Source organism: Panthera tigris, chromosome A2 (genome assembly GCF_018350195.1).
Source record: "Panthera tigris isolate Pti1 chromosome A2, P.tigris_Pti1_mat1.1, whole genome shotgun sequence".
Lineage (NCBI taxonomy): Eukaryota > Metazoa > Chordata > Mammalia > Carnivora > Felidae > Panthera > Panthera tigris.
Genome location: NC_056661.1, coordinates 53,129,268 through 53,156,217, shown reverse-complemented (window position 1 = coordinate 53,156,217; position 26,950 = coordinate 53,129,268). Strand labels below are relative to the sequence as shown.

The window sequence follows — 26,950 nt, the reverse complement described above, 5'->3', positions numbered from 1 at the left end:
GGTTAATGGGTCCTTAGGACAATGAAAGCTTCATGTTTGGAATCTCCCAGACTCTGCCCTGTGCATTCTTCCTTTGGTTCATTTTTGAGCTGTATCCTTTCCTATAATACACCTGTGAGTATAACAGCTTTCAGTAAGTTATGTGAGTCCTTCCAGAGAACTCTTGGGAACTCTGAACTTTCTGTTGGTATCAGGAGTGAAGGCAGTCTTGTGGAAGACTGTACTCTCAGACTTTGCAGTTGGGCTGACTCCAGGTTTCATGTGACTTTAGAATTCAAAGGGATCTAGATATCATCTGATCCAACTTCATTCCGTAAGTGAGGAATTAGAGACTTAGAGATGGGGAAAGACTTACCCAAGGTCACATAATATCAGGATAGAGTAGGACGAACCCCTGAGTGTCCTAACTCCCAGCATAATGTGCTTCCCACAATATCTTAGTGTAGCTTTGAATGTGAGCCTGAGCAGAGAAAAGCTTATCCTTGAGCCAGTCTGGCTTTGCTACAAGGGGATTTTTGTAGGAGCTCCTATATCTAGGAAAGCTTATTCCTTACTATGTTTCTTACCTCCCATTTTTCTTTAGAATATTTAAGTTGCAATATGTAATGTTTGCAGAGTAAGGGGCTTGTACCAAAATAGAACTAATGCTTTTTGTGGGGTGGACAATATTTTTTGGTGATTTCTTTGTTACTGAACTTTTATGCTTCAGATATCATTTCTGTATAATCTAAATTTCATTGCTAGAAGACATGTTAGCGTTTTTTTTTTGTTCAGTCCTTCATTTTACACATGAAGATGCTGAGACACAGAAACAGAAACAGGACGATATCTATCCCAGGTCACTTGGTGAGTCAGTGGCAAGGACAAGGCTGAACTTAGGTCTCCTCTTCATTCTATTCCAAAATGACTTTCCTGTAGAAGGCCAAGAGAGTTGTGCACACTCCTGTTTATAAAAGGACTTCAGGGATCCTCAAAGAATCCCAGAACAGCCCATTTTTGTTTATCTTGCCTGGGCAGCATGAGCCTGTCCTACTCTGTATAAATTCTTTAAGCTGCAACCAGATGTTCTCTGTATTTCTCAGGAAGGAGGCTACCTGTTACTGTTCCTCCCAGGCAGGGACAAGCAACAATCTGCTGATCCATTAGCTTTACAAAATCATAAAATCTAACCACAGATCTGATATTTTTAAACCAGGAAACTTTGTTTGTTTGTTTGTTTATTAAAATTTTTTTAAGTTTATTTATTTTTGACAGAGACAGAGTAGGAGCATGAGCTGGGGAGGGGCAGAGAGAGGGAGAGAGACACAGAATCCGAAGCAGGCTCCAGACTCCAAGCTGTCAGCACAGAGCCTGACGCAGGGCTCGAACTCACAAACTGTGAGATCATGACCTGGGCTGAAGTCATACGCTTAACCGACTAAACCACTTAGGTGCCCCGAAAGTTTTTTTATCACACCAAATTAAGTATAAATTTTAAATAATGGGATTATATCTCTAACAAGCAATTAATCTTTGTTCTGTTAATTACCCTATTGTAATTCTCTAGTGACTAACATTCCTGATGTACAGAAACAGATGCTTGCACCTGCCCAGAGGTTTGACACAGCATGAGCCTGCTACAGAAGGTATGAGACACCCGTAAGAGCTGATATATGATAGCATCCCACTGCAGGTGGCTACTCTCAACTTGGACACCAGAAGTAAATCTATTAGCCCAGAAACTCCCATTTATCCAACATCAGCCAGAATAGAAGTATTTTACTCAAATTTTCAGAGCTCGAAAGGTATTTAGATCTATCTAATATTATAGGTGGAGAAACTGACATCCAGAGAAAGAATTGACTTACGAATGGTCACACTGTTTTAATTTAGTCATTTCTACAGAAATATTTCTCATACATTACGTTTCTAGCTTTCTTAAACAGCATGTGGAATACTGACTTACAAGTAACTGATTCTTGATGGTTCAGGTCCATTATTTTGAATATCAATCATGCTCCTATGCTATGATTCTGTGATATTCAAATGATAAGAAGAAAATGTGGGGTAATTTGCTTCTATACCAAATAATCCAGGCTGGTTTATCCTGTTTTTCCCTCCCCCACTCCTCTTCTTTCTTACTGAAGTATTTTGAGAATCCAATTACTTGGCTTCTGTTTGCAGTATAATCCCAGTGAGGCACTGATCTTTAGGAAAGGGGGTGATAATATCGAAGCCTAAGGTCGCAGGGAACCCAAGCCCAGAGGCTGCTTACTTACTTAATAATAGCAAGTAACTTTTATTGAACACTTATGATACACTATGTATGCTATATTTTAGGTTCTTTACTTCATTTAATTCTCATAATAACCCTAGGAGAGGGGTGCCATTGTCATCTCTGCTGAGCCACATATAAGTGTCTAAGGTCACAAAGCCAGTAAATAGAGGGTCCAGGATTCAAACTTGGGTAGTTCTCTCTTTAAAGCCTATACTCTGAAATCACTATTCTATTCTACCTCTCTAATTGTCTTAAGTATGATTTTGAAAGAAAGATTTCTGAGTGATTTTCACGTACAAGTAATAAAACTTGAACCCTAGAAAGGGTAGTAATTCCCACCCACCACCCACCCCCCACTGCCCCAAATCACACAGCTGTTTAGGGGAACAGCTAGACTAGGATTCAGTTCTTAGATTCATTATCTCAAGCTCTTACCACTTCATTATGCAAAAATTCAGTGGGAAGAAAGTTAGGGGATATTTTTGCAAAGTGAGATATCTCCTAGATGGGATTTAACACCCTCAGTCTTGCCTTTCTTTGGCCCATTCTAGAGCCACAGGACCTGAGCCACAAAAGCTTCAGTGTGGATTTCCCACCTGAGGTTTGGATTCTGTCGCTGTGAATGTGATTGGTCATGAGTCACATACCATAGTCAACTGAAGAAAGCTGTCTCTCTCCCTTAGAAAGGAAAGCAGATTTCTAGTTTGAGCTTTACCTTGTTACTCTCTTCCAGAATGAGGGAAGAGAATGACCCCCTCTTCTCTCTAGACCAACATATTTCTTTCTTTTTAAAATTTATTTATTTATTTTGAGAGAGAGAAAGAGAGTACAGGGGAGGAGTAGAGAGCAAGAAAGGGAGAGAGAGAATCCCAAGCAGTCTCCATGCTGTCAGCGCACAGCCCAACATGTGGCTCAATCTCATGAATCAAGAGATCATGAGTTGGATGCTTAATGGACTGAGTCACCCAGGCACTGCTAGACCAGCAGATTTCTGATAAACACCCTTCTTTCTCTACAAATGCAGCAGAGCCCTCATAGACAGTAAACACTTGTTGAGAGGTCAGACCCAGCACCCCCTCAGAGACCCCTCCCATTTAAAAGTGGGAGTATCCCAAGGGAAAATGGGCTATGGTTCCCCCAGAGACTTCAAGTTCAGAGAGAAGAGAGCCAATACTCCATTTCTGGACAGTTCTATAGCTGCTATTGCAGACTCCTAATGAGAAGCCTCCTCCATCTTGGAGCCACCAAAGTCTAGAGCAGTGGGCTTGGGAATGGTTCTTGGTTCTCCCATGTCTCTTCCTGCTGCTTACCTGTGGCTGCTGGGTGGTTAAGGGTCTCTGAGGGGACAGGACAGGGGTCCTGGACAGCAGCTGGTTCATCTTGCTGATGACCAGTTCGGTGATGAGTTGTCTGTCTTCCACCTGGTGTTCACCAATCAGTGGCATACTACAGTCCATGACCTGGTGGAAGATGTAGCTCAGGTTAGGAAAGAGTCTGGAAACATCAAAGGCCTGGAATAGACTTTTAGAATGAGTAGGACGTAAGGCATCAGAGATAGGTTGGGGATGAAACTGGCATTCTTATCTTGAGCTGGAAGCAAGTTCTTTTGCAGAAATAGACCTGTGTCCCCTTCTCTGGCAAACCTTTGCCTAAGGTCCTCCCCACCAAACTTTACCCAGGCAAGGGCTCAGTGAGGTTGAAAGATTGGTAGCTGAAGAAGAGAGTATGGCTCTAGGGCTCAGAGGTTTGCAGGCAGGACACATGAAGGTCACTCCCTAACTTCTAGTTAAGAGTAGGCAGTTTTCGTCTCTGAGATTTTTCACCCATGCAGTTTCTGTCTCCACACATATTCTGCCCATTAAACAACTAGATTTCTGCTTTTGCTCATGACCTGGGATTCCTTCCCTTTCACCACCATCCTGATTCTTCCTGTACCTCAATGTCTGGGTAAATGTTTTCCTCCTTTAGGAAGAGACTGCCTAACCAGGACCATAGACCCTGTAGTCCAGCTCTCATTTATGATGAGAAAACAGGCCCACTGAGAGAGGGGACGTATGATTATCCAGGACACTACATGCCAAGCAGATCATGGAGTAGATTCTGAAGCTCACTTTGGGCTCCTGACACAAATCCTCTGCAAACACCACCAACTCCTGGCAAGGAGCCTTTCCTGTTCCCAGAAAGATTGGGCAAGAAAGTGTATGAATGATTCGTACTGCTACTCACTTTCCCTTTAATATGGGAAAAGGGAGTCAGCAAAGTTGTGTTAGAGGACCAGACTGAATAAAGTATCTCTAAGCCTCAGAGAGATGCTAAGAAGAATCTCCTGCATCCAGGAGACCTAAGCTCTAGCCCAGATTGAGACACCAATTCACTCCATGGCCTTGAGCACACGCTCATGGCATTGGGCTTTAGTTTTCTCATCTACAAAATGAGACTGAACCGAATGATTCCCAAGTCCAGCTTTCTAAGACCAAGAATGGTAAATCACTACAGTGTTCCCAGAGGAACAGCATTAGACTAGAACTCCAGGAACCCAGACCTGGCATCTCTTACCCTTGATGTGGGTCAGCCGAGCTAGTTGCAAACAATAGCTTCCTACTGGTGAAGATGTTTTGCTATGCACAGCCATTGGACGTATTGAGTGGGAACCATCCCCTGGCCTCAGAGACTAAATGCGGTTTGGGCAGCCCACATAGTTCTCAAGCCAAGAGCGTGGCCTCCAGCTTTGGGGGGTGTCTCTTACTGAGATATTCCTTGGGCCAGACTTACCTCAAAAATGTAGTCTTTCCCATCTTTACCATGTACAGCTTTGACAGCACAGATATCCAGGCCACCAAACATCTCAGAGCAGGTATCCACCCACAGCTTGTACCTGGAGGTGATGGGAAGGTGTTCTGAGTCTGGGATGTTAGCTCATATCAAACCTGCTTGCTACTGCATGCTCTCCTTCCTGTCTCCAGCTCTCCCATTCCACCCTTCTCCTCCTTCCCTCCCTCTACCCCCATCAAGCACATTGCCTTCTGTAGAATGCCCTCTCACTTTGCTCTCCAGATCCCACCCATGTTTCCAGGCTCAAAGCAGGTCTCATATACTCTAGGTGGCCTTCCTTGGCTATTCCAGTACACAGTAACTGCTCCTTTCTTGGAGCTTCTACATAGTGTTCAGTCTTTATCTTCATAATTTAGCATATAACCCAGTCCTGCCTGATCTCATTACCTGGCTACTTGGGCCTTTGTGTTCTGTCCTGATTAGAGGCTCCCTTTGGGCAGGAGTCACTTCTTTCACCTCTTCATCTAGGGAAGTTGGGCTGGGGGGTGGACAACTTCTCTCACTCACCTTTCTGACATGGCAATCTGCTCCAGCATTGCAGAGCCAGTGTTTGTCTTCCAGTTCCCTGAGATCGACGTCCTCCTGTAACAAGGTCCCACCAGGATAGGACAGGCAGTGAGCCGTACTAGCAAGATGCGGACATGAAACTTTCCAGAATTTTAGTTCACTGCTGCTTCCCCCACTTGCTTCTTGCCTCAGTAGCCAAGGCACCTTTCTGCTGAGCCTAGAAGCTGGCTACCTCTGCCAAACCCTGCCCTCAGTGTCCTCCTCCTCTCTATAGTCCAGCCCAGACTGCTGTGGCTCCAGGGAGGTTTCCCAGATCTTTTCCATCAGATGAACACTTATTTTCCTGAACCCCTAAAGGACGTTGCCTATACCTCACTTATAATCCTAGATCTACTTTTTACATTAGCTATTTGAGCTAAGTCTTATGTGTACAAGTCTATAAACCACTTGCAGCCTACCCACTTAGTATCTGGGCTGAGTTGGTATATACAGACTGAATTCTATTGATCTTGGGAACACTCTCAGGGTTCCGTGGCTTCCTTACTAGCTCACTTATTTATTCATTCAACAGTTAATTTCTGACAGTCTGCAGTATTAACAATGTGACTCTGGGCAAGTCAGTTAACTTCTTCAGGCTTAAGTTGCCTCATCCATCAAATGCAACTGATAGAATCAAGTCACCGACCTGTGACTTCTCTGCTGTGCCCTCTGCACCCTCTCCATCCATGAGCAGGTATTAGAGTCAACTAGTCTTGGACTAAATTGGAGGTAGATGACCTGGTTTCTGTTCTGGATTTGCTCTTAACTGGCTGGGTGACCATGGGCAAGTCACTTCACTTCTCTGAGCCTCTTATCCCTGTGTAAACACAGGTTTGTCATGAGGATCAATTGATACAGTTTTAAATGAATTGTAAAACACCAAAAATAGGCCTTCTTAATTATTAGTCCTCACTCATACAGAGTCAAGAGGAAGGGGATTGCCTAGGGGACAGAAAAGCCCTGCTCACACTACTGACAGAGCCATTCATGTGCTGCCCTTGTCACGTGATACCATTTGGAGACTGGATGCACGTGGCAGTCTCCACTCAGCAGTTCCCAGGAGTACCTTCTCCAGAGGTCTGGTCTCAGACACTGAGAAATCTAGACATATGGCTACTTTTCAGAGCCCTGAGGCAGCCTAGTTAGTTGACTGATATGGTAATACGAACCCCTCACATTTGTATGGTACTGACTACTTTCCAAGGCTCTTCCTCCACAACCCCCTCACCAGAGCCTCAGTGCAAACCCCTGTTGTGAGTAGGCTGACATCCTCAAACCAACTTTACAGACAAGGAGATTAAGACTCAGAAAGGTTAAATGACTTGCCGAAGGTTATGTATCTAGTGAAATTAGACATCAGATAAAAAATCTAAGACTCTTGATTCCCTCATTGTGCTGTGCTCCCCCCATACCCCACGGCCTAGTTCAGAAAAAAACAAACAACTAACAGCTGACTGACTTGCAAAATCTGAGTAGAGACACACATAATAAAATCATAATAAAATAAGATCATAATAAAAATAGCACTGTCTTCCTAACACTGGTGGTTTACGGGTGTGTCCCTGTGACCAGGCTGAGCTCCTCAAGGGCAGGGGCAAAGAATCACTCGCTTCCAGGTCCCCAGCACAGGGCCACGGTACAAATACTGTCCTGGAAACTGAGTAAGTAATAATGTCCCTTACACTTCACACCTTTCTCTAACAATGAGAATACAGGGCATAGATCCATACAGGCTACCTGGGACCTAGGGGAGTGTAAGGAGCACCCAGAAGCCACTCAGTGACAGCTCAACTACCTCTCAGGACTTGAACGTCATCTGACCTCCACAGACAGATGCACATTATCACCTACTGAGAATAGAGAGGGAACAGCACCCTCTTTTCACCAAATATGGCTGTCTCTGGATCTCTAGGGTGAGAGCTAAGGGAGAAGGGAAGACTCTTAAACCTTATTGTGGCTATTACCAGGTCAATTCCTTCTGAAAGCAAGGGGATAGCTAAAAGCTTGGGGAAGAGGAGCTGCGAGGACCTGAATATTCACCTAAATCACTGCCCCTTGCAAATCAAAAAGTAAGTAAATGTTTTCTAAAGTTTCTTTGGTTGTCCATCCTTCATAAATATTAGAGGATTCTCTTTTCTTATGCTTCAATGAAAATGCTTTTGGAAACCTGAACCTTAAAAAAGTGGCAACTCCTTTTAAAGATCAAGGTACTCTTGCTCCACTGTCATAAACATTTTGTATTTATGTATTTACTTTTAAAAGTAAAGGATAGGAAATCTGCTTTCCTAGGTGCCTACACATATTGATTTTTCTGCTTCTTTTAGCTACTTTTTATAATGATCTTTTAAACGATCTTGTCTTACATTGTGTACAATTTTAAAACAACCCTAAATTCCTTTCTGAAGCAGTAAGATTTTAAATAAAAAATTATAAACTTTTAAAAAGCAGTAATCTAGTCCAAACAAGTAAAAATGATTCTGTGCTTCAGTCCTGTACAAGGGCTCTTCCCTGAGTACTTACTGGCTGCCTACTCTGTGCCTGCTGCTACACAAGCTGATGGGGTTGCAGAGATGGTTCCACTGTCCCTCCCCAGGGAGTTCAGAGGAGGGTGACAGGAATTCCTGTGTGTGAAGAGGGCTAAGCTAGAGGTGTGTGCAGAATTATGAGAAGAAGGGGGTGTAGGGAAGGGCTCCTAATTCCAGGGGTGGGGAGTACAAACACTGAAGGGAGATAATGATGGAAGAACAGTGGAAATGGCTGGGCGAGGGAAAGGGAAGCTGCTCAACCTTAAAGTCTGCTCAAGTGCTGAGCGGCAAAGTCAAATCCTGGTTATAATGTTCTTGTTTGTAAAGGAAATACTATGCTATATTTATTAAAAAGTGAGAGGCTAATATTTCCAAAATTGGAATTATAATAAGCTATTTGCATTCTTATGTATATTATAGAAGATCAGGTCATCCTGAAATCTTTTCTTTCTCTAAATTCAAATGGAGGAAACTTTTAACTTTCCATTCTGGCAAATGGACACAGTCATGTGGAGAAGTCATCTCTTCTCATAACCAATAAGCTTTTAATGCTCTGTAGTCTTTTCAGGGCTATATATTTTTATTAGGAGTGTCTTAACCTTTTCTGAGTTCTGGCAGCCTGGTGAAATCTATGGATTCCTTTCAATGTATAAAAAGGAATCCTTTATGTCTAAAGGAGCTAGAAAAGGAATAGCAAATAAAGCCTAAAAAAAGAGAGAGAGAGAGCAGAAGAAGGGAAATAATAGAGATTAGGGCAGAAATAAATGATACAAAAACAAACAAAAAACAGATCAAATCAATGAAATTAAGAGTTGGTTCTTTGAAAGAATTAATATAATTGATAAACCCCTACCCAGACTTAAAAAGAAAAGAGAAAGCACCCAAATAAATAAAATCATGAATGAAGGAGGGAGAGATCACAACCAACACCACAAAAATACAATTATAAGAGAATATTATGAGAGGCGCCTGGGTGGCTCAATCGGTTAAGTGTCCAACTCTTGATTTTGGCTCAGGGTTCAAGCCCCGCATCAGACTCTGCGCTGAGAGCACGGAGCCTACTTTGGATCCTCTCTCTCCCTCTCTTTCTGCCCCTCCCCTGCTCATGCTCTCTCTCGCTCAAAATAAATAAACTTCAGAAAAAAAAAGTAGAATATTATGAAAAATTATATCCCAACAAACTGGGCAATCTGGAAGAAATGGAAAAATTCCTAGAAACATACAAACTATCAAAACTGAAACAGGAAGAAATAGAAAACTTTAACAGATTCATAATAAAGTTAATCAATAATCAAAAATCTCCTAAGAAACAAAAGTCCAGGGCCAGATGGCTTCCCAAAGGCATTCTACCAGACATTTAAAGAAGAGTTAATACCTAATCTTCTCAAACTATTCCAAAAAATAGAAATGGAAGGAAAACTTCCAAATTCATTCTATGAGGCCAGCATTACCTTGATTTCAAAACCAGACAAAGATCCCACTGAAAAGGAGAACTACAAGCCAATATCCCTGATGAATATGGATGCAACAATTCTCAAGAAGATACTAGCAAATCAAATCCAACAGTATCTTAAAAGAATTATTCACACAACCAAGTAGGATTTATCCCTGGGCTGTAGGGCTGGTTCAATATTCACAAATCAATCAATATGATATGCCACATCAATAAAAGAAAGGATAAGAACCATGTGATCTCTCAATAAATGCAGAAAAAGCACTTGAGAAAATACAGCATCCATTCTTGATTAAAAAAAAAACCCTCAACAAAGTACCTCAACATCATAAAAGCCATATAAGAAAGACCTGCAGCTAATATCATCTCAATAGGGAAAAACTGAGAGCTTTTCCTCTATGGTCAGGAACAAGACAGGGATGTCCACTCTCACCATTATTATTTAACATAATACTGGAAGTCTTAGCCTCAGCAATCAGATAACAAAAAGAAATAATAGGCCTCCAAATTGGCAAGAAAGAAGTCAAACTTTCACTATTTGTAGATGACATGGTACTCTAGGTAGAAAACCTGACACAGTCCATGAAAAACTTGCTAGAACTAATACATGAATTCAGCAAAGTTGCAGAATATAAAGTCAATATACAGAAACCTGTTGCATTTCTAAACACCAATAATGAAGTAGCAGAAAAAGAAATCAAGGAATTGATCATTGCATCAAAAACAATTATATACCTAGTAATAAACCTAACCAAAGAGGTAAAAGATCTGTACTCTGAAAACTATAGAACACTTACGAAAGAAATTGAAGGTGACAAAAAGAAATGGGAAAAAATTCCATGCTTATGGATTGGAAGAACAAACATTGTTAAAATGTCTATACTGCCCAAAGCAGTCTACACATTTAATGTAATCCCTATCAAAATACCACCAGCATTTTTCACAGAATTAGAACGAACAGTCCTAAAATTTGTATGGAACAACAAAAGACCTCAAATAGCCAAAGCAATCCTGAAAAAGAAAAGCAAAGTTGAAGGCATCATGATTGTGGACTTTAAGCTATATTACAAAGCTGTAGTCATCAAGACAGTAAGTTACTGGCACAAAAACAGACACATAGATCAATGGAACAGAATAGAAAACCCAGAAATGGACCCACAGTTATATGGTTAACTAATCTTCAACAAAGCAGGAAAAAATATCCAATAGAAAAAAGACAGTGTCTTCAACAAAGGGTGTTGGGAAAAATGGATGGCGACATGTAAAAGAATGAAACTGGACCACTTTCTTACATCACACACAAAAATAAATTCAAAATGGATAAAAGATCTAAATCTGAGACAGGAAACCATCAAAATCCCAGAGGAGAACACAGGGAGCAACCTCTTTGACCTTGGCCAGGGCAACTTCTTACTAGACATGTCACCAGAGGCAAGGGAAACAAAAGCAAAAATGAACTTTTGGGACCACATCAAAATAAAAAGCTTCTGCATGGCAAAGGAAAGAATCAACAACATTAAAAGGCAGGCTGTGGAATGAGAGAAGAAATTTGCAAATGACATATCTAATAAAGGGTTAGTATCCAAAATATATAAAGAACTTAACAAATTCAACATTCAAAAAGCAAATAATCCAATGAAGAAATGGGCAGAAGGCATTAATAGATACTTTTCTAAAGAAGACATCCAGATAGCTAATAGACACATGAAAAGATGCTCAACATCACTCACCATCAGGGAAATACAAATCAAAACCACGATGAGATACCACCTCACACCTGTCAGAATGGCTAAAATGAACAACACAAGGAACAACAAATGTTGGTAAAGATGCAGAGAAAGGGGAAGCCTCTTACATTGTTGGTGGGAATGAAAACTGATGAGGCCATTCTGGAAAAGAGTATGGAAGTTCTTCAAAAAGTTAAAGATAGAACTAACCTATGATCCAGCAACTGAACTTCTAGGTGTTTGCCCAAAGGATACAAAAATACAGATTTGAAGGGATACATGTACCCCAATGTTTATAGCAACATAAGAGCTCAAATGTCCATCGACTGATGAATAGATAAAGAAGATGTGGTATGTACACACACACACACACACACACACACACACACACACACACACACTGGAATATTACTCAGCCATCAAAAAGAATGAAATCTCAGGGTGCCTGGGTAGCTCAGTTGGTTAAGGGTAAGTGTCTGACTTTGGCTCAGGTCATGATCTCACGGTCCATGAGTTCGAGCCCCACATCAGGCTCTGTGCCAATAGCTCAGAGTCTGGAGCCTGCTTCAGATTCTGTGTCTCCCTCTCTCTCTGCTCCTACCCCATTCACACTCTGTCTCTCTCTCAAAATTAAAATAAAAAAAGAAAAGAACGAAATCTTGCCATTTGCAATGACATGGATGGAGCTAGAGTGTATTATACTAAGAAATAAGTCAATTAGAGAAAGACAAATACCATATAATTTCACTCCTGTGTGAAATTTAGGAAACAACATAGATGAATATATGGGAAGGGAAAAAAAAAAGAGAGAGGGAGGCAAACCATAAGACACTCTTAACAAAAAAGAACAAATTGAGGGTTGATGGAGGGAGTTGAGTGGGAGATGGGCTATGTGGGTGATGGGTATTAAGGAGGGCACTTGTTATGATGAGTACTGGGTATTATATGTAAGTGATGAATCACTAAATTCTGCTCCTGAAACCAACATTATACTATATGTTAATGAACTAGAATGCAAACAAAAATCTAGGGGAAAAAAACCCAAAATCTCTGTGATTACCTTTAGTGACAAGGTCACATGTGCTGTTACTACTACTGTAGCCTGTTGTCTTGGTTTATAACTGAGGAGATGCCAAATTTCACTTAGAGGCTAGTGAAAATAAATATTAATTTTATTTCTCATCTTAGTTCATGGGCCCTCCTCTGACATGAAAGGAACTCAGGCTAGGAGTCCCTGGCTTGTATGGCACTCTCTTTCTGTTCTCTGCCTTTTGGGCCAGATGAGGTTAAACTGAGAGTTGACTGCTACCTGGAGCCTCAGATTTTCCACTGGGCTGAGGAGAAATTGAAGAGTATGTGCTGAGACCCCATCCCCACTCACATATAAGCCTTGTAGTTGTTGCCTATCTTCTGGACCCGGATGTCATACTTGGCATCAATGAAAGGCTCTGCTGTGGCATAGGTCTGGGTGAGAGCCACCACACTAGCAATGTCCTGGAAGTCGTAGTGGTTTTCCACTTTGACCTAATGTTGAAGCAAGGCAGAGAGGGAGAAAAGGAGACACACAAATGCAGATACTGAGAATCACAAGAACCCTGAGCTAAACCCATCAAGATGTTGCTCATCCAGATGCAAACCTGGATGCCACATCTCCAGAGGAAGCCCTTCCTCTCTAGCTTCCCCTCCTAGAACTCAGGACCCACACTTGCTACAAAGGGCCCAAGGCCCAAGCCTGTACTCTGTTTGTTGGAAAAGGTCTGTTTGGGTAACACTCATGCCTTCAGAGGGGCCAAATCACCTCCTTGGAAAGAATTCATAGAGAAAGGAGCCAGTCCATAACCAGGCTCTCTGAAAATTACCCTTCTTGGCCTCAACCCCAAAGTGCAGCAAACCCTGGCCTTACCTTGCCCATGCCTGAGTGAGCATGGCCAATCTTCACCACCACAGGGAATGTAGGCAGTGTCAGCTGAAAGCAGAGGAGAAAGGAATGAACTGGTCAGAGTGTGCCTCACTCTCTGTGGAATCTTACAAGTATTTTTCTTGGTAATACCCTTGGAAGGGCCCTTTAAAGTACCAGCCCAACCTACTTGGTTGACAAATTAAAAAACTGAGGCCCATAGAGTGACAGTGACTTGCCCCTCTCTGCCACTAAGTACTCTTTACATCTTTAAAATTCATTGCTTCAACCTTCTCTGCATTAGACAAACTCTGGGCAGGACCTGTCCTTAGCCAAAGAGAAGTAAAAATAAATAAATAAATAAATAAATAAATAAATAAATAAATAAATAATCTTTGAAAGGGTGAATTTTGCTGTATGTAAGTTGTATTTTAATAAACCTGAATTTGAAAAGAAATGTACCGGGGCTACTGGGTGGCTCAGTTAGTTAAGCGTCCAACTCCAGCTCAGGCCATGGTCTCATGGTTCGTGAGTTCAACCCCTCATCAGTCTCTCTGCTGTCAGGACAGAGCCCACTTCGGATCATCTGTCCCCCTCTCTCTCTGCCCCTTCCCCAATTGCTCACTCTCTCTCTCAAAACTAAAAAAGTAAACATTAAAAAAAAAAGAAAGAAATGTATCTTTGTGGTTTTTTTAAAAAATTTTTCAATGTCTATTTATTCTTGAGAGAGAGAGAGAGAGCACTAGCAGGAGAGAGGCACAAAGAAAGGGAGACACAGAATCTGAAGCATGCTCCAGGCTCCAAGCTATCAGCACAGAGCCCAACGTGGGGCTCTGACTCACTAACTGGGAGATCATGACCTGAGCTGACGGCTTAACCCTCTGAGCCACCCAGGTACCCCAAGAACAGTATCTTTGGAATCTTAATGCCCCTTTTGTCATGTACCTTTTAGTACCCTTCCCTCCCCCTTCAAACCTCCAGCTTTCCTATACTGAACCTGGCTTTTCTCCCTCTCTTTCACACTGTCTGCGCTGCTCACCAACACCCCAAACTCACTACCAAACACAGCTTAGTATGCTAAGGTCTCTTTCTGCCCAGTTTGGAGTTCGGAAGAGAGCTGACATAAGAATTCAACATGTTTATCTTTTGAAAGACATCCTTAAACTCTATCTTGAAGTAGCCATATTTTAACAGAGGGACAATAGAAACTTAAAAGGAGAACTACCCTCCAAAGGCAGGATTTCAAGTGGTTACAAAGTGAGGACGGAGGAAGTACCATGTTGGAGGGCTCCCTGCGTATATCAGGAGACTTGCATTCTAGTCCTCTTTGCTACTAGCTTTCTGAAAGTCACTTTACCTCACTGAGACTCTGTCTTCACATCTGCCAAATGAAGAGACTGGAGTGGATGCTTTTTGGGGTCCGTCCAATAATAAATATGTCAGGCTCTATCTTGGTCTGGGTGTTATATGAAGAACCAACCTGGTCACCAGATCTCATCTTTCTCAGTCAGACTCAGCTCTCCTTCAATTTACTTCTTTTCAAACATCATTTCCACATCAAAATGAGAAGTCTTCAGAAAAAATTAAAGTTGACTCTGATGAAAAGTCAGATTCCCATGGGAATCCTAAGTGTGACCAGATACTGGGAGTACCGGATCTGAGGATTTCAGGGTTCCTGGATGAGGCCGGTTGAAGCTGGGGCAAAAGGGCCTTGGAAAGATGTAGTTCAAGCCAATTTTATGGAGAAGAAAGTGAGGCGCAGAGAGGCAAAGGCTGCAAAGCTACCTTGTGACACAATCGGAACCCAGGCTCCTACCTTCTAGTCCAGCACTGTGTGGAAACATCCTGCAATAATCTCATGTATCTCTTTCTATTTGGAGACTTGGAGCATTGTGCTCTGTCAAACATAGAGGGCATGGTTCTGGTTGAAGTGACCCCATGTACCTTGCTTCTTTGTTTTCTAAGCTGCTCCACCTTCTATGACAAGACACAGTCTCTCCAGCGAGTAATGACAGAATATAGCAATCAGCGTGGCCTACGGTCTGGAGAGGACTTTGAGGTCCCAGGTTTGCCCTGAGTGTTGGGATACCCTGCGCTTTGAGCCCCCACCAAGAGCACTGTCCTCAGCCATCTGCAGAGTCTGAGGCTCTGGACATGGGAAAAGGTTTCTAAAAGCACTGGCTGCTTTCTCTGACATCTCGCCCCACCCCCCAGCCGACAGAGCCAAGACACACACACACACCCCAACTTTCTCTGTCCTATTCCATTACTGTTTGCTGTTGCTTTGGAGCCTCATAAATAGGGCATTGAAAACACTTCCTGCAGCTGAAAGAAGCCCTGAGTAGCTTGTCTCATTCCCAGTGTGCAGCTCAGCAAGGGGTCCGTCCTCTCTGTCACTGTCTCTTTTGCCTGTTGTAATTCCGTCTGCCTCTCTCTGACTCTGCCTGTCTCACTTTCTGTTTGTGCTCTCCTCACCCTTATTCCTTCAGCTTGAATCACAGCCCCTCTGTCTTTCTGCCCTCATGCATTTGTCTTTGTTGAGCTTTCTGTCTTTCTGCCTTGACACCATCCCCTTTCCCAGTGCCTTCCCTCTACTTCTATAAGGCTTAATTGCTTAGGCAGGGAAATAGAGGCTAAGGGCCTCTCTCCTGGCTTCCCTCTTCATCTTACTGAGCCTGCCAGTCAGGAGGGCTGCGGGTCCTGCAGCCGTGGGTGGCCTACAGCCAAAGGAGGGAGGAGCCCATCCGGGCGGGATTGGCCCTAGGTCCACCTCAAAAAGCCTGGGGCAAGGGGCGCGACGCGTTCTGGATGAACCCTGGAGGGCCTGTTTGGTCCCACAGACCCCACAGGCTCAGCAGGGATTTGCGGTGTCATGCCCCGGAGCCCCCGGACCGCGCCGAGCTGGGCGCTGTTGCTGCGGCTGCTGGCACTGCTGCGGCCGCCAGGGATGAGCGAGGCGTGCAGCTGCGCCCCTGCGCACCCCCAGCAGCACGTCTGCCACTCAGCGCTCGGTGAGTCCCCGGAGGCCTGTGAGGTCCACAGCGGGGGGTGGTTGTGTGGGGTTGGTATGGGGCCAAGCTGCAAACCTGTAGTCTGCAGGGAGAGGGAGGAGATCAAATACTGCACCAGTTGCCTCCTATTGGGGCTGATGGGTGGGGCAGGGCCGGTGCCATAGCAACCTTGCAAGTTGCAAGGAAATGAAAGACAGTCTAAGGGACCCCTATAGCGACCCCCTCACCCCTGCCTACTGAAATTATGGAGTGTCGTTGAAGAACAATGACAAGAGATATTCAGTGATTATTCTGAACTACTGGATGCGGGTAAGGGGAGCCAGGAGCCAGGGGATTGGGCTTTCATTATAAACATCCACTGTTTCCAAGCCTATAACTGATGTTGTCTCCATGCCGCCTCCCAAACCCCAAGACACACCTTTTGCCCTTTTTCTCTTTCCTCTGCCTGGAATGCCCTTCCCCCACACCCTTAAATTCCTGGCAAACTCCCATTTATCCTTCAAGTTCTTACTCAGGTATCTCTCCTCTGAAGACTTTTGGACTCCTTGGTGCTACCACAGTATCTCTTACATTTTTGTGTTCCCACCATGCTGTGCTGTTGTTCTTTGTAAGTGTTCTATACTAGACCAAGAGTCCTGCAGGATAGGTGATGCTTAATCATGTTTACAGACCTAGTACCTAGCGTTGGGCCAGGCACAGAGGAAGAACTTTACAGCCAGTTTTTGATTAATGCCCACATGGCAAGAGACAAACTGTGCAGGGTCAGAACATATTTATTAATTCAATAAACATTTACTAATGTCAGCTCTGGGTGGGCTCTGTTGAGGCCTCAGGCTACATAGGTAGAAGACTGCAAACTCAAGGGGCATCTCCTCCCTCCTCTACCCTGGCGCCTACCTCCAACCCACTGCAATCTGGGCTATGGAAAACTAGACTCTCAAAACTAGCAGGTAAACTCTAAAGATTGTAGGACCCAGCAGGCCTGAGGGTTTGGAACTTTCAGTAACTGCAGAGGAATTGTTTTTGGGCCCCCACTCTTACACAAAATGGTCCCCCTCACAACCCAATGAGACCTAAACCCAGAATTCCCTTATAAAATTCTCCAGGGGCCTCAGGTCATTCAGATACCAGGTGGACTGCTCCCACAGGTTGCTGAAGGTCCCCTCTCTTCTCTTTTTATGCAGCCATACGGGCCAAAATCTCCAGTGAGAAGGTAGTTCCTGCCAGTGCAGACCCCACTGACACTCAAAAAATGATCCGGTATGAAATCAAACAGATAAAGGTACATGGGGACAGGACAGGGCATTAACCTCCTTGGGCTGCTGGGAGGAGTGGGGTCTGTCTACTGGGAGTTGGGCTGGTAGGTCAGGCGACTGGCTCATTGATCCTGGGGTATTGATGCTGGAGTGGAAGTGGTTGATGTGTTGGGAGCAGGTCCCACAGACCCTCAGTGTCCATCTAGTCCTACAGCTGTCTATCCTGGAGGTATTCTCACTGGAATAAACCAAGGTTTAGATTTTTCTTAAGAGAGAAGCTGGGCTACCAAATTCTGAACTAGACTTTTGCCTAATGTTTTTAGATTGAGAAATGAGAGGTTTTTCCTGTTAAGATATAAAGTATACTCCCTGACCCAATACTGCTTTTTTTTTTTTTTTTTTTTTTTTTTTTTTTTTTTGGTAATTGCCTTTCAGATGTTTAAAGGGTTTGAGAAAGTCAAGGATGTTCAGTATATCTATACACCTTTTGATTCCTCTCTCTGTGGTGTAAAACTAGAAGCTAACAGCCAGAAGCAATATCTCTTGACTGGTAAGTTAAAGACCAACAAGCAACCCTAACAGTCTCTGTCCTAAGGAAGACAGCCAAGGAAGAGTCAGGGCTGTCCTTGGGCAGCAAGCTGAGCCAGGTGGCCTTTTCTTGGGCATAAAACAGAGTTGTGTTACTAAGAGGCAGCCTCGGAGTTGGGAGGAGCCGTGTTAACCTTCCTTTCAATGCAAGAGTCTTCACTACACTGATCTTGGCTACTGCTTCACTATTTTAAGGACAGACTGCTCTCCCAGCCTAGGGCAGCTGGTTCTATTTTTAAGCAGTTTTAATTGGTATAAGGTTTTTGACACCTTGAGCCAAAAATCTGCCTCTTTGAAACTGCCCTTTGTGGGTTCAGCTATGCCCTCTGCTCTATGATGATCCTTTAGAGGCCGGAGGACCATGGATACAAATACTCTAGCTCCAGGCTTGCTGGCTGTGGTTCCAAGACCCCTTCCTATCCTGGACACCTTCTCAAATGGGATATAGCCTGTCCCTCCCCTAGCACAGGACCGTAAACTGGACACTGCACTACAGGTGATGTCTTGGTTTCACAGAGTAAACGAGGATTGTGCCTGTGCAACCTCACCCCCCAACACACATATGACAGTTATTACAGTAACTTTATATAGCCACATTGGGTCATGCTCTTGGCTCAAAATGTGCCTCTGTGGCTAACTCACATCACAGGCCATATTCTAGGGGTACAGTAAATCACAGGTCTTAACAGGAGCCTTGAATCTAACATGGTTATGAACTCTATGAACTCGGGCCCAGGCAGGTCTCCATATCCAATTGGTTGGGACATAACAGTCAAGGTACCACTCAAGAATATGACTCCATAAGTGAATGAATGCAATATTAAATTATGCTGTGAGTTCAAGGAAAATAGGTATTTGTGTGGTTGCAAACAATTAGGGAAGCTAATTGTTGGTGGGACCTAACTTTCCCCTAAAGGATGAAAAATATTTGAAAAGAAGGCAAGGAAAAGAAAAACACAGCAGTTGGGGAGAACAGGAGGACTTTACATTATCTGTCCATCCATTCAGCAATAATGACCACCTACTCGCTGCCAGGCCTTGGGCAGGAGGGTCAAGACTCAGTGATAGGTCACAGTCCCCAAAGAGTTCACAGTCCAGGCTTGGCTCTTGAGAAGTCATAGCCTCTGGAGGCCACACTGGTAGGGGCTCCCCAGATCTAAGGATGTGGAATTGTGTTAATCTGGGGGCCTCTGGATGGGAGAGACAGAGGCAAGGCATGCCACTGAGCCCTTTAGATCCCAGGACTAGCAGATGAGGCCACCTCATTTCTTCCATGTGCCCTGCCTCTGCCAGGCACTGTGGTGCATCAAGGGGAGGAGACGTGCCCTCTTCTCTCAAAAATGTCAGGTCTAACTGAGAGTGGGGATAAAAAAACCCACAAGTCTGCTGAAGAATCATCAGTGGTACCTAAGCTCTTCAGGAGAAAGCACAAGCTCTTTTGCCTAATGTTGAAAGCCCTTATGATCAGAACACGCCCACCTCTCCAGCTTTGTCTCCTGCCGTGTGTGAGTGACAATTCCCAGACCCTCATTTCCCCCCAGAGCTGAACTAAACTACTTGCAGTTGCAGAAGGTGTTCTTCTGGGCTGCACCCTGCCACCCTGCACAGTGTAGTCCCAATGTCCAGAAGTCCTTTCCCTTATGTGTCTTGCAAGTGAACTTCTATCCATCCCTTCAAGGCCCCACAGAAGCATCATCTCCTCTGAGACACCTTCCTTGTCCCCATCTCCTTCCACAGACAGAGATAATTATGCTTTGTTTCATTCTTGTACTGTATCTTGTATATAATCACACAGCAGTGTAATTTTTACCTACTTATCTGTCTTCCCTACTGCTTATTAAGCTCCTTGGGGGCAGAGATTCTGTCATATTTATTTCTGTATTTCTAGTACCACGTCATAGTAGTTGCTCAGTGAGTAAATGAATGACTGAAGTTCTAAGAGAGGTGTGAGCGAGCGTGGCCAGAGATGGCTGGGAGGATGAGGTGGTACTGAAAACAGTCTTTGGAAGATAGGAAAAAGTTTGATAAGTAAAGAGGGGGAATTTTCCTATGGGGAAGGAGAAAGACTCACCAAGAAAAGTTTCAACAGGGCAGGAGATTAGGTTGTGTAGTTATAGGAAGGGTTGGAAAGAGGAAGGGACCTATTATTTATGGAACCTTCTGTGGACCCAAGCTGTGCTGGGAACTTTACAGATATTCTCTCATTTAATCTTGACAACAAATTATTACTTTCATGTTCCAGCTGAGAAGTTATATGACTTTCTTAAGGTCATAGCTCTAAATGAGAGAAAAGAAGGGGGTTACATCAAGAGTCTGACCTTAAAGCCCATGTTTTTCTCTCTGTACCATGCTAAGGAAAAAGTCTTCATCCCACAACTCTCTCTCATACAAACATAGTCTGCTAATATCTTCGATGTAAAAATTATAGAGTTTTTTTTGGTTCTTTCATTGAGTCCCAAGTCAACATTGCCATCAAAAAGCCATTGAAGAGTTTGCAATGACAGTATCTTTGAGGACCTGGGCTCCTGGTCTCCATGAATAGATTCCTCATGCTAGGTTTTCCTCCATTCCCCTTGAAGGTCAGATCCTCAGTGATGGAAAAGTCTTCATCCATCTGTGTAACTACATCGAACCTTGGGAGAACCTGTCCTTTTTGCAGAGAGAAAGTCTGAATCACCACTACCATCTGAACTGTGGCTGCCAAGTAAGGGAATGTCCATTTCCAAGGTCTTTCGGGGACGGGGAGTGGTCTGAGCCTTGCAGTCTCACTCTTCATGTATTCCTTCCTTTGTGTATGCATTTATTCACTTACCATACTATATTTGAAATCTGCCATGGATCAGTCACTGTATGAAGTTGGGGATGGGAAAGCAAGATGGTCCATAGTCCATGATCTCAAAGTACTTACATTTTGGCTAGGAAGGTAGCCATCATATAAAGTTTGAGATAATATAGCTATCATTTAATGAAAGTCTACTTTTGCCAGGCCTTATAATAGTCTATTTATTTAAAATGTTCAATTTAGTCTTTATAACAAATTTATGAAGAATTAAGATTTCCATTTTAAGGTGAAGAAATTAATGCTTTAAGAAGTGAAGTGATTTGCTCAAGGTCAGTGGTAAAGACTGTTAGGCCTGTCTGACTCCAGAAACATCATTAGACAGGCAATGCTATATATTAGGAGCATAAGGGATGGGGAGCTCAGGAGGAAGTCTGGGGACTAGGAAAAGCTTTGTAAGTCAGGGGCATTTAAGCTGGGTTGTACAGATAATGTAGGAGTCTGAAAGGCAATAATGGAAAAAGGACGCTCTACTCACATTGATGTTATGTGGTATGACCCTAGATTACCACCTGCTATACAGTGCCCTGTACCATCTCCGCCCCCAATGAGTGCCTCTGGACAGACTGGCTGTTGGAACGGAAGCTCTATGGGTACCAGGCCCAGCATTATATCTGCATGAAGCATGTCGATGGCACCTGCAGCTGGTACCAGGGCCGCCTGCCCCTCAGGAAGGAGTTTGTTGACATCATCCAGCCCTAGTATGGGCCAATGACCACCACTTTCCTTCAAGAGTCCTGAAGCCTAAGCCAGTTCTCCTTCCCTGTGGAGCTCTGGCCGTCACCACCTGTTTCATCACTGCCAGCCAATGGGAAGTACCAAGTAGATGATCTGGCTAGTGTTAGGGCAGGGATGGGGCTTGTTACAACTTGTATCCAAATACCATCCCAGAACCTGTCAAAGGCCAGGAAAAGTCACTTGACTTTTCTAGCCTGCCTTTAGCCCATCTCCCCTGCTTCCCAAACCCTTTCAGTCTAGCTAAGCCCTGCTACTGAAGTTTTGATTCTGGCTTAGTTTATTTTCTATAGCCAGAACTATTCACTTTTCTCCCTGGGAGAATGTGTTTTCTCTTACTGTAACTGATCTGATAAGGGAGAAATGGTGATTATTATACATATGAGATGATGTGGCCTTGTGATGTACAATACCAGAAGGTGGGCTGACAGAATCAGAAACAAGCTGATTTGGAGGAGTGAAAAGAACAATACACTATGGCTGTATGTCCTCTACTCATGTCCCACTCATCCTAATCCTCTCATATACTTTCATCTGTTTGGGGGAGAGACTTGAGGGGTACAGAGTCATTCAGGGGGAGACCTGCAGTGGCCTAACCTTCCCCCACATGCTGTAATTCCCCTCTACGTCATTCCTGGCAGAGGATCTGGCCCAGTTAGCATACCTCTGTGGACAAGAATAGACTTAGGTATTACCTCTCCAGGTTAATTATCCTTAATGCCTTCAACTGATGTGCATAAAGCTTCTCCTGTTTCTTTTAGAAAGTCCTTCTCTACTCAATTACTAATGTTTTCATTCCTAATTCAGAATTTTTTTAAGCCAAAAAAAAAAAAAAGCCTTTCTCTTGTAGAGATGAAATTCCCCTTTAGCTCTTAACACCTCAGAGAGATCTTAGGAGGTCCTCTCTTGAGGGAAAATTTCAGGATAGAGGACAGGAGAGAAATAACACAAGGGCCCTTGGGGGAAAAAGATGGTAGATGGGGAACATACTTTGCAACTCTTACAACTGTTTTCAGTGGTCAGCCCTGCCAGGCGTTATGGCAGGAAAAAGCCAGCTTTGTTCCCTATCTGCTCCTCAGCTCAGTCCCCTCACCACTGTGTATTAGAGTCCCTGAGAACTCCAAGGCACAGACCCCTTAGGGTTCCTTAGACTGTGCAAGGCTTCCTGGCTTGCCCTGAAAGGGAAAGCCCTTATGCTCATCTCAAGAATTTATTAAGGATGAGGGCTTAAAGTTCCAGAGCCTTGCCCTGGCAAAAATGAAGGCGGTAGTTCTTTTCAAGGCTCAAGGATGCTATTCATCTTTTATGTGTGGTTTGGCCCATGCACAATATGCCAGATAATTCACAGAAATGGTTCAAATGGAGATCCCTTTTGGAGTAGGGAGTGGGAGGGGAAATAAACATGATCTCTGTCCCAGAGTACAATATTGGAATGCTATGGCAGTAAGTCTTCATTGGTAGGTTAAGCAGGATCACCAACAGACCATGCAACCCTGGGGCAGAGGATGTGGGGACAGAGAGAAAGAAGGGAGTTAAACTGGAGCTAGAAGTTGTCATGAAGGACAAACATTAGCAATAGCCTCTGTCCCAGCCAACCAAACCATCTCTCTGCTCCTTCTGATATCCTAGTATGGCCTCAGAGAAGGCATAGTGTTAATCCAGTCTGACTGTAATCTTGAGGAAGCCAAGGGAAGGGCCTGGTGAAAAATAATAGGAACAATACCTTACATCTGAGGAGTGCTTCACACTTTTCCAGAAGGCTATTACTTAAAGAATTTCATTCACATTTTGTAAGTACTATATTAGATATCCTGGTCAGGAATAATATGTGCATTTAACATTCCGAGTGGGAAACTGACATACAGGGAATCTAACTAATCCAGTGACCTGTGGCAGGGCCAGAGCTAGAACCCAAAACAGTGGGATCTTCTGATTGCTGATCCATAGGTTTGTTACTTTCTCAGCTTGATAAAATGCCCTTGTTTCTGCTCTTCACCATTCGGTCTCCAATAACCCCTTGGAGACAAGGGGTTATCAGCTAAAATTCAGCTGCTCTAGCCCCACAAAGCAGGTCCACAGTTCAACCCCAACAGAGTGTCTTTCGAAAATGCCAAGGCCCTTTTTTGAGCCCCATAATCACCATGAGGCTAAGCTCAGAATGTAAACAGCAGAGGGACTAGAGTCCCCACTCAATCACCTACCATCTCTTTATGGTTGGGGTAGTATGTCTGCTCAATGAGTGGGAACTTTTCTCCTCCCAATGTCTTGTAGATGGCGACCAGCTGGGCAAACTGCAAAAGAGAAGCAAATGTTTCAGATTATCTAGACAACTGGAATAGACAAACATCAATCTATATAACAAACATTTATTGAGTATTTGCTCTGTTGGGGGCTTTGTGCAAAACACTCTGAGGATATAAAAGAGGTGCACAGGGGCGCCTGGGTGGCGCAGTCGGTTAAGCGTCCGACTTCAGCCAGGTCACGATCTCGCGGTCCGTGAGTTCGAGCCCCGCGTCAGGCTCTGGGCTGACGGCTCGGAGCCTGGAGCCTGTTTCCGATTCTGTGTCTCCCTCTCTCTCTGCCCCTCCCCCGTTCATGCTCTGTCTCTCTCTGTCCCAAAAATAAATAATAAAAAAACGTTGAAAAAAAAAACTAAAAAAATAAAAAATAAAAAATAAAAGAGGTGCACAGTTCTTATTTTTAGGGAACATATGCATTAGTTGGGGAAGGGAGAGAGAATGAAGTAACATTCATTACTGAATGAATTTTATAATTATACAATTTTAATAATATTCAGTCCTCATACCAAATTGATGAACTAGGTATTTTATCCTCTTCATTTTACGTATGAGGCTCAGAGAAAGTAGAAAAGTTGCCTAAAGTCACAGAGCTGCAAAGAGATGAAGCTGGGATTGAAATTTGGGTCTCTAACTCTAAACACTCCAGAGATGGCAAGTGATAAAGCTGGATAGGTAACATGGGGCCAAGTCTTGAAAGTTCAAATGCTAGGAAAGGAATGGTAGCTTTTTTCTGCAGGCAGTATGGAGTCATAAGAATTTAAGCAGCAGGTTATGAATAAAGCTGCTCTTTAGGAAGATTTTGATGCTCATGGTATGCAGGATAGACAGACCCAGTCTCTCCAGGACTTCCTATTCATCTAAGAACTCAACTCACTGGACCCTTTACCTATGAGAAACCAGAATAACTCTATGAAGAAGAGGTGAGATACACATACTTACAATGTGAGGGTTGAAAAGCCTTTGGCAAACATCTAGCACCTCCTGGAACACCTTGCTCCCACAGTTTATAAGGAAGAAACTGAAGCCCAGTGAGGTCACTTGCCCAAAGTCACATAATACTTAAGCTGGATTCATAACCAAGGCCCCTTTATTCCTAATATATAACTCTTCCTACTCTTTCACTTAGCTACCTTTTAGACTCTGCAAAGACCATGCTCTTCCCACAGGAAACACACAGGACTTTTCTGCTCCATCCATTCATACACCCTACCCACACACCTATCCCCAGTGCACTGGCAGTAGGGGTAATGAGGGAATGAGGGGAGGAGTAAAAGCTCAGAACAGGGTTTTTAGAAAACTGGAGTCTTCTGGTTCTTGTTCTGCCTTGAACTTGCTGGGTGCCCTTGAACAAATAATTTCTCCTTTCCAGGCCTCATTTTCTTCATATATAAAATGAAAGGAATGAATTTGATCAGTTCTTCAAACTTTTTACCATAAAGGAATATCATTTTATTATATTTCCTCCCAAACTCCATCATCAAACTGCAGTTTAAGTGATCATATGTTGTGGTCCTTTTGTTGGCAAAGACAGAATTTTCCTATTATTTTTGAAATGCTGGAAAATGTTGGAATTTCTGGGTCATTCCCCTTTGTGACACGGCTAGTGACTCTGGATCTTGAAGTCCTCCAGGACTGAAACTATGAGTCAGGGACTCTCAGGCCCCCAAGATTTTATTATTGAAAGACACTTTACAGAGTCTCTGGACCAGACATCTCATTTTACACATGAAGAGACTGAGGCTAGAGAAGCAAAGGAAAGCATAGGCCCCCAGATGATACCTGGAGTTGGGACAGCACCCAGGTAGGTCTCTTCCTGCCCACTGCATACTCCACTGTATAGCCTGCTGTCCTTGCCATTCTTTGGTTTGTCGACTTGCTTTGACTGTCAAGACCAACCCCTCAGACTTTTCCTGCCTTCTCTGATTCTCTCCATCACCCCATCTGACCTTTAAGTCCTGTCTACCCACCTTGGCCAGGCTGGACTCCTGTTCTGCCTCTGGATACCTTCCTGAGCTCCCAACGCTCTCCAGCATCGCCAGCAAACTGATGCCAGCTCTGCCTAACAACCTCTGTCCTGCTGCAGCCCACGCATTGGCATGGCACCAAGGCATGTGGGGCTTTATCTTTCCAGCATGTGGGAGAGTTACACAGACACCACAGCGATGCCAGGAAGGCCCACGGCGGAATCCCAGAGTCCTGGAACAGCAAGACTAAAATGGCAGCCAGTTCCCAGGCACTAGTTAGATCCCTGGGAGCTCACCCCACCCTCCTCCACTTTATCTCTGGCAGCCCCTGTCTGCTCAAGGTACTGGGATTTGGCATCTAACCCCTGCCTCCTTGGAAACTTAGATGAAGTCACAAGCACACAGTTACGAATTAAACAAATATAATATCTGATAAGGGTTATTTCCTCTATGCATAGACAATGGATTTAGGTGCTGGGGGTGATGTTGGCAATGAATAGGAAGATAATGTTCATTTTACCACTTCTTCAGAGAATTGGGAAAGATTTTTTGGAAGAAATGAGATTTCAAGATAAGTCTGAATTTAGTAAGTTATCCTTAGCACTTCTGGAAATAAATGCTTTAATTCAACTCTCGTGCTTCTGTCTCTAAAAAACTTAGAGTGATAGGATTTTTAGATAAAATTGCAGCAATATGGGATGGTGGCATTCTGGCTTCTTCTGGAATGCTACCTTCATTGATAGGGCTACTTCTGTTTCCAAAATCCCAGTGTGCCTGCCTTGACCAAGCAGGTCTCTTGACCATAGCAGATATGGTCAGAGACATGGTGATGCAAGGTAGAGCCTTGACAATCCAACTGAAGCCTCACACTGAAAGCAGCCTGAGTTCCCAACGCAATAAAGAAATACAGAAAATATGAACCAAAGTCATCATTTCAGAGGGACCTTCCCTTCACAGTCACCAAATTTGTTCACTCCCATTAACAGGCAGAGAACAATATATAAAATGCCATTAGTGTGG

The 26,950-nt window shown here is 43.6% G+C and overlaps 2 protein-coding genes across 2 annotated transcripts in view; one reads left to right on the top strand and one right to left on the bottom strand.

Moving 5' to 3' along the window:
• The window catches only part of SYN2 (synapsin II), a 201,409-nt gene that overhangs the window by 18,857 nt on the left and 155,602 nt on the right, over nucleotides 1-26,950 (bottom strand). The window contains exons 5-10 of the mRNA XM_042979524.1: nucleotides 23,868-23,957; nucleotides 13,244-13,306; nucleotides 12,722-12,864; nucleotides 5,597-5,671; nucleotides 5,030-5,132; nucleotides 3,568-3,717 (exon numbers count right to left, since the gene is read on the bottom strand). Of these exons, the coding sequence (XP_042835458.1) occupies nucleotides 3,568-3,717; nucleotides 5,030-5,132; nucleotides 5,597-5,671; nucleotides 12,722-12,864; nucleotides 13,244-13,306; nucleotides 23,868-23,957 (624 nt within the window). The remainder of the gene's footprint in view (nucleotides 1-3,567; nucleotides 3,718-5,029; nucleotides 5,133-5,596; nucleotides 5,672-12,721; nucleotides 12,865-13,243; nucleotides 13,307-23,867; nucleotides 23,958-26,950) is intronic.
• TIMP4 (TIMP metallopeptidase inhibitor 4) lies at nucleotides 16,110-21,965 on the top strand. Its single transcript, XM_007075447.3, has 5 exons — nucleotides 16,110-16,248; nucleotides 17,433-17,530; nucleotides 17,940-18,054; nucleotides 20,672-20,796; nucleotides 21,436-21,965. The coding sequence occupies exons 1-5, from the start codon at nucleotides 16,110-16,112 to the stop codon at nucleotides 21,631-21,633; spliced, it is 675 nt and encodes a 224-aa protein (XP_007075509.1). The 3' UTR covers nucleotides 21,634-21,965.